Raw genomic sequence first — 7,239 nt, 5'->3', positions numbered from 1 at the left:
GAAGACGCTGCTTGATGCCTCCCACCAGCCGAGCTGCTTCACTGCTCCCGATAAAGGACACGAGAAAGAGCCACGGCTCTGACCTCGGATCCAGCTCAAGTGCACGTGGAATTCCTCTCTGAAGACATAGCAGCACCAGCATCGGAGCATTGCACTGAGGCCTCAAAGTCCAACAGCCACGGCTGATTTCCTCTGCGAAAAGGAACAGTCAGCAGCGGAGGTGTCGGAGGGGACGTGTGCTCTCGGCAAGATCACCCTGGGGAGAGGCATGGCTCCACTCCGAGTGGGTGCAGCAGCCATTCAGGCTCCCACCACCCCAACCGCTGCCATGTCAGAGTCACGTTCCTAGCCTCAGCTCCACCCTCACCTGGGCCAGGCCTCAGTGGCCTCTGCTAAGGGCACAGGACAAAGGCTGGACCCTAGCTGCCTTTTCCTCAAGGGAAAGGCAGGGTAATGCTGCAGACAGAAAACCTCTGACGCCCCGCCAGCGGAACACACTCGAGAAAACTGCCAAAAGAAAAAACGTGTCCAAGTTTAATAATGTATTCAACAACTTAAAAACAGATACAAAACATCAGTATAAAATATTGAATAGAAATATTACATTTATATAAAATCCAGTAAGAAAGGCATAATTTTATCACATAGGATAATTCATAAAATACACTTTGCTGAAAGGCAAATCAAAACAAAGTCAGAGGCAGTGACGTCCTCCATGTGCCAGAGAGAACACAGGTGCACCACGGAGTTCGTGCTCATGCCTGGCGGCCCCACTGGTGCTGACACAACCTGACAGGATGTCACATTAGAAACGATCAGGGCCCCTCGCCCACGCCCATGGGCCATCACGCAGAACACTGTGTCCGATGCTGCAGAGAAGTGGGAGGACACTCACTAGAGGCTGCCGCTGTGCCCTGAGGCTGCATGGTCACTGGTAGATGACCTTCACACAGAAGGCCTCTTCATTTTTGTCTTCGTGGTCATTGATGTAAATCAGGATCTCCTCCTCCCCCACTGTCTGTCTGGATGCAAACCGAAGGCCGATTGTGTAGGTCTCTCCTCCTCCGACCTGGAAAGGAGAATCAAAGTCTCAGTGTCTACCCCACAGCAGTCCTCACTCTCTTTTCTAGCAACTTCTGTGCATGGTAATATATACCTCCCACAAACAGCAGGTCACACGAGCTGACGAAGGACTGTCAGCCCTTGGGAGCGTCAGGCCCCAGACCCACCTGACGCCCCAGGTGCAGCGGCCGTGCTGGATGGGTGGCCCACTGCTCAACGCGGAGGCCGCTGGTCTCAGCCGAAGCTGCCAGTGAAAGCCCTGGCCACCGCTCCTTCCCTCTCTCAGAAGCTTCTCTGAACCTTGGGCCACTGCAGAAACGCCCCCACCATGGCAGACTGTGATCTGTTGTTTCTCCCTTACAGTATCTGAGATTGCTAAAGGCTGCCTAGGCAAGACAGTCCAATTTGGACGGACTGTGGAGAAATGGCAGGGAAGGGGGCCACCAGGGCCCGGCCTCAGGCCCTGAAGTTGGGGCCATCAGAGGCGCCTGCTGCTTTCTGAAGCACTTCACCCCAGATGGGGTGGCACCCATCACCATCCCAGGACCTTCTGGACTGCCTGTTACTCCACGGAATCACGCCTCTGTGAAGTGCCAATCACCCCATGTTTCTGAAGCATTAGACTCCAGAAAGAGGCAGAGCCAGATCCCCCCACCCCGCCCACACCTGGAAGGAGTCCTCCTTGAACTGCAGCAGGTCGGGGTGGTCGCTGTGCAGGTGGTACGTCCTCCGGGAGGGATAGGGGTTGGTGTAGGTGATGCGTTTGTTGGTGCCCTTCCCTTCCCCCGCAGCCAACGTGATCTCAAAGGCCTATGGAGGTAGGGGACAGGAGACCTTGTGGCCAGACACTCAGTCGCAGCCACCAGCTTTCTCCAAATAATGGGGAGCCCACTCTGCTCCCGGAGTGGCCCCAGGCCCTGGGAAGCTCCACAGAGATTAGACAGACAAACTAAGCTCTCCAAGCCTCTAGCCTAGAGTGAGGACACATGAAACAACAGCAAACACCCTCCACCCCAGCTTTACATGGAACACTGGGTATGGGCAACCCAACTGACAGGGCCATGTGACACCCTGTATCACACAACCAAAGTGGGGACCCCAGGAGCCTGTGCTTGTCACACACAGACCTTGGAAATGAGTGGCTGGCGGCAGGAGAGGCACAGGAGCCAGGAGGCCACCAGCTGGTGGTAGTCTACATCGACCAGGTTGAGGTGGACGAAGCGGCTGCCAGCCCTCCGGGGCCTCACGCCAACATGCAGGTCCTGCACCCCCAGAGGTGGCAGTACGAAGACACCCTTGGGGTCCGTCTCCAAGAACAAGAGAGACAAGTCAGGGCAGTGCTCACATTTTGTAGCAGGGAGCTCCCCTGGTCACCTGCAGCCCAGTTTATAACAGGACCCAAAGGTTACGAGGTGGTTCAGGGTCAACAACTCCACCTGCCCGAGGCAGCCCAATGTGAAGTCACAACCCAGTCTCGAGATCAGTGTCGCAGCATGGAGATCACACTGGGCAAGAGCCTCCCATCCATGTGGCTGGTCCCTCGGTGCTGCCTCAACAGAGACAGCACTTAGTCTCCAGTGCAAAGCCCTGGCCGGTTGGCCAGATCTGTACTGCCCACATGGTCCAGATGTGTGACTATGGCTTCATTCATTCCAGGGTTCCTCTTAATACTGGCTTCTCAGTAATTCTAAAAACTGGCCTTTGGCATGTGTTCATTTGTCACCCAGCCCACAGTGACACAGTTGATAAAAGGCAATTTGAAGGAGGACTGTGGTAAAAGCTGTCATCAGGATAACTACTGAGCTGCAGCCAAATGCCTGCCCATCCCAGTTCCAGCGGGGGGCATGGGAGGGAAAGCACAGGACAGCCAGGAGATCCGATAGCCCCCAGTCAGGCCTACCTTCAGCTCCTGGGGGTGTGAGGTGAAAGCTCTCACTTTCCTAACTGTCTGGGTCCCCCGGAGGACAAGGGACAGGCGAGTCAGCTGGCCTGTGACACAGGAGACATCTACACGCTGCAGGGAGTGAAGATAGACCTGCCATGTCTGCACAGGTGCCGCCAGCCAGCGATCCCTGCAGCGGGACAGAAGCCATTGCTCAGACAGCAGCACCAACCCACGAGAGGGGGACGAGGGCTGCCGGGACGGAAAGCCAAGAGACGGTCGGGCCAAGTGTTCTTGCCTGCCTGGCCAGCTTCCTGCACACCTAAACTGGATGCCCTTGGGGCAGGGCTTGGCTTATGTGTCACCTGTCTCTGCACCCAGGAGGGTGCTTAGGACCCATCCCATGAGACTGAATGCAGGCTAGCCCTGCCCTGTTCTGGGCAGCACTGAGGCAATCTTCCAGCTCACATCGGTTTTAGATGGTTCTCAAAGGGCTGAGAGATATGACTTCCTAGGACACAATAAAAACACCAGGCCATTCTAACTAGTGAGAGAAATAAAGGGGCAGTTTAATCACAGCCTCCCAGTATGAAAGATAATACCTGATACCTTCCACCTCCCCAAGAGGGGCCACACTTGACTCCCAAAGGGGTTCAGCTGTGAGCACTGTGTGGGAGCAGAAGCTGCCTCGCTTCTGTCCTTGGTGGGCACATGATGCACCCTGAGACTCGCAGGCTGTCTGTCCACTCTGGAGCAGAGAGGATGCCCTGTCCAAGGCTCTGCTGGTCCTGGAACTCAGCATGGAGCAACAGAACCTCGGCTCACAAAGCAAAGGCGTGCCAGACAGCCTGCAAAGCTGAGTTTCAAAACGTGCTGTGTCCAACCCTCTCCTAATCCAAACCTGCCACTTCCTCTCCTCTTCTGCTGTCTCCAGATGGTCACTTTGCAAACTTACGCATAGATGACGACAAAGAAGTCCTTGACTTCCGGGCTTGGACCACTGGCTACCTTCAGAAACACATCCCGCGGCTCCCCGGGGCCCTGTGGACCAGACAGGGGAGTGCGTCAGTACCAACGCCAATACCACTCATTTCTCGGCTCTGCCTGACCCCAGGTTGGCCCTGAAACCTGTGCCAAGCCAAGGCAGGTGAACCAGCCCCTCCCTGACAAATCTGTTAACTTTCTGTACTAGTCAGAGTTCACTGTTTTGTTCATTAAAATAAGAAAATCATTAGCTTCTTGATTTTATATTGATTTTAATAATTATGTTCTACAAGAAATTTTATCCCATTTCCGAACCAGTCATAATACAATTATTGCTGTTATCCTTTACACAATGGTAATTAGTAAGTGCCTTAATTACCATTCACTTTATTCACTTTGCCTCGTGTCCTTTTTTAATTTAAATTCAGATGATCGAGAAACTGATCTACTAGCAGAAAAAAGGAAAACTCATTCAGAAAGCTCTCCTAAGGATGCTGAAACAGTCCTTTAGCACCCTGGCAGAAACCAGTCAGTCCAAAACCCTGCAGCTAGTTCCAGGAGCTCAGAAGTGGAAACGACAGGGATGGGTGCGCACTGAAAGACCTGCCTGAGAGAGGGCCACAGTGCCACATACCACATTCTGGGTCTCACAAATGACATTCGGGTCACTACATCGAACGTGGATGGGGGGGTCCTCGCCGGGCATTCCCACAGGAGCACCTGGAACAGGAGAAACGTCAGAACGAGCGAGTGCCTTCTCCACAGGCCTGGGCCCGTCTCAGGCACCCACGAACACCTGCTGGGACATAGAGGACACCACTGCCCCCCAGGTCAGCCTGTGCCCAGCTCTCACTTTCCTGTCTATGTCCCCCGAGGACAAGGTACATGAATGCTGGCACCCCCCACCCCAGCACAGCACAGGGCATTTCTCAGCCACCTTCTCAAGGGAATTGCCAAGGGCGCAACCACAAAACGTCAAGTTCTGTAACACACAAAAGGCTTCCTTTTGCTTTAAAAGCAACTGCCAGAAGATTAGGGAGTTGCCAGATGGGGACAAGTGTTCCCCTCGGCACAACCCTCACTTCTGATGGGTAGAATCAGCCACCAGTGTGCCCCTGCCATCCAGAGGAGGCAGAAGGCTGTCATTTCAGACCACACAGGCAGAGTTTGCTTGGCCTGCATGTTGACATGACAGCACCCCAGAATGAAATCTGATGCCATCTGCCACCGTGGGAGGTGCTTTTTTCCAATCAGCTGGACCTACAACCTGCTGGCTGCAGGTGCAGCATGGGACCTGCCTGGAAGTGTGTGCCAGGGAGGCAGGCGGATGGCCTTCTTCAAGAAGGTGAGCTCCGGGTGGTAGAAACGGAAGACTTGGTCTACCACGTGGGGCTGAGGCTCCACGGTGAGGCACAGCACGGCGATGGGCCGGCCACTGCTTGCCCGGAACAAGACCTGTGAGACAGCAGATCATACCGGCTCAGCACTATGTACAGGCTCTCAGGCAGCTTCAATCTCTCCTCAGACAGCACAGGGATCTCCACTGTCGCCAAGACGCACCCACCCTTCTCACCCCTTGCAAGGACAGGTGTCATCGGAAACGCAGACACAGTCTTTCACCAGCCGCAGGTGCTCAGGGTACACATACAGGCGCAATACCGTGATTCCTCTAAAGTAAAGGACACTCCTTAAAAGCCAGTGGAAAAGATTTGCTATCCCAGTGCCAAAATCCACTTCAGTCAGGGACTAGCAGTTGGCATAATGGCTATGACGCTAGACCCCCATGTAGTCGACCACAGTTCGAGTCCCAGATCCAGTGGTTTAAACTCACGCTGGGCGTCTGTGCATGTACGCTCAAGATCCTGAGAGGAGAATGGAGGAGAAGGGACTGTGGTGCGGCCATCCCCCTTGGGGAGTGATTTCTCACTTTCTGTCTCTCTCTGACTTTCTAGCAAGCGCACACACTCTATAGCAAAAACCTCTCCACAAAATAAATAAATAAATAAAGCCACTTCAGCCATAATCCCACCGTCTTTCATGTCCTAGGTGCTTGAGTGCAGCTAATCCTTCTAGAAGGATCCCGAGTTCCCCTCACCAGGTCCGCATGGTAGTGACAGGAAACTTCACAATCAAGCACACAGTCTGAGCTCTGTGGTTCCCGATGGTCAAACGAAGCCGTGGGGAAACGGAAAGGACTAGGGACAGAACCTTTCCTGGTTTGTTTTTTTATAAGTTATTTACTAAAAGACTTACTAGTCTAAAAGAGGTACTAATCTGGACAACTGATAGAATGGGTATTTTTACTTCATTACACATACTGCACGCACACATGCATGCACACACGTGAGCACAGACAGAGTGGGGCAGGAGCAGGACTGGAAGGAAGATCATTCTGACCACATCCTGTTTTAAGGTTTGATTTTGGACTCACATAAACATTCCTAGTTAACGTTTAAACTAAATCAAAAAGGAAGAAAAACTGTCTATGTATTGAAAACAAACAGACGAATCAAACTGTCTGTGCATCAAGTTGATGATCTAACAACACAGAGAAAAATGTTTAGGTAAATCTAAAACACAGGACAGAAAAGAACCTAAGTTCTAGAACCTCAGAAGGCTGAGGCAAGAGGACTGTGACGCAGCAAGACCTTTTCTTGCATACGCACACGCACACACACACACACACACACACACACACACAGAGACCACTACCATCAAAAAAATAAAATAAAAAAGAGAGAGAGAGAAAGAGAGAATGAGAGAAAAAGAGCCTAAGGACAAAAATCACCACTCAGAAATTTTAAACCACAGAGACCTTCGTCCTGGTTGGTACTGACATTTTGAAATATACTCATATACACATCCCAATCCTTGTGGTCAGCAGCAATAGGGTCAAAGAAACCAGACCAGTAGAGTAAGTCCATACAGGGGAACTGAGCAAACAAGTAAACACATCGAAAATAACGGGTGCAATGTTTCTCATGAGCAGAAATGGGAATTGCAAACAGGAAGGAAAAAAAAAAAAAAAAGGCAGGAATAAACCCAGTTTGGAATTAGAAGGATTGGTATGAATTCATAGTCTTCAACATACATAAAAACAGAAGTCTAGACACAGGTATCTGCATATCACACATGTGTGTCGCATGTGTACATCTGCATACATAGGCATGCCCGTTTTAGGTCTCTCTCTAAGGGGGGCTAGCAGCAATGACATCTCAGTGGTAATGAGTACACCGAGCATGCAGATCATGGCTTCTAAATACCACTTTCCACTGAAAGCGATGCTGGATAAACAGTTGGTTCCAGAAACG

General features: G+C 51.9%; 1 protein-coding gene across 2 annotated transcripts in view; it reads right to left on the bottom strand.

The window, feature by feature from the left end:
* Window positions 1-511: 511 nt before the first annotated feature.
* NPHP4 (nephrocystin 4) overlaps window positions 512-7,239 on the bottom strand; it is a gene marked incomplete in the record, with an annotated part of 159,079 nt that continues 152,351 nt past the window's right edge. For both annotated transcript variants that reach the window (XM_027770657.1, XM_027770658.1), the window contains 7 exon segments: window positions 512-1,069; window positions 1,729-1,872; window positions 2,190-2,369; window positions 2,963-3,134; window positions 3,900-3,985; window positions 4,563-4,648; window positions 5,227-5,383. In XM_027770657.1, the coding sequence (XP_027626458.1) occupies window positions 929-1,069; window positions 1,729-1,872; window positions 2,190-2,369; window positions 2,963-3,134; window positions 3,900-3,985; window positions 4,563-4,648; window positions 5,227-5,383 (966 nt within the window).

The sequence above is a fragment of the Tupaia chinensis genome, unplaced genomic scaffold (assembly GCF_000334495.1).
Source record: "Tupaia chinensis unplaced genomic scaffold, TupChi_1.0 Scaffold000146_1, whole genome shotgun sequence".
Lineage (NCBI taxonomy): Eukaryota > Metazoa > Chordata > Mammalia > Scandentia > Tupaiidae > Tupaia > Tupaia belangeri.
This window is presented reverse-complemented; position numbering and strand designations above follow the sequence as displayed.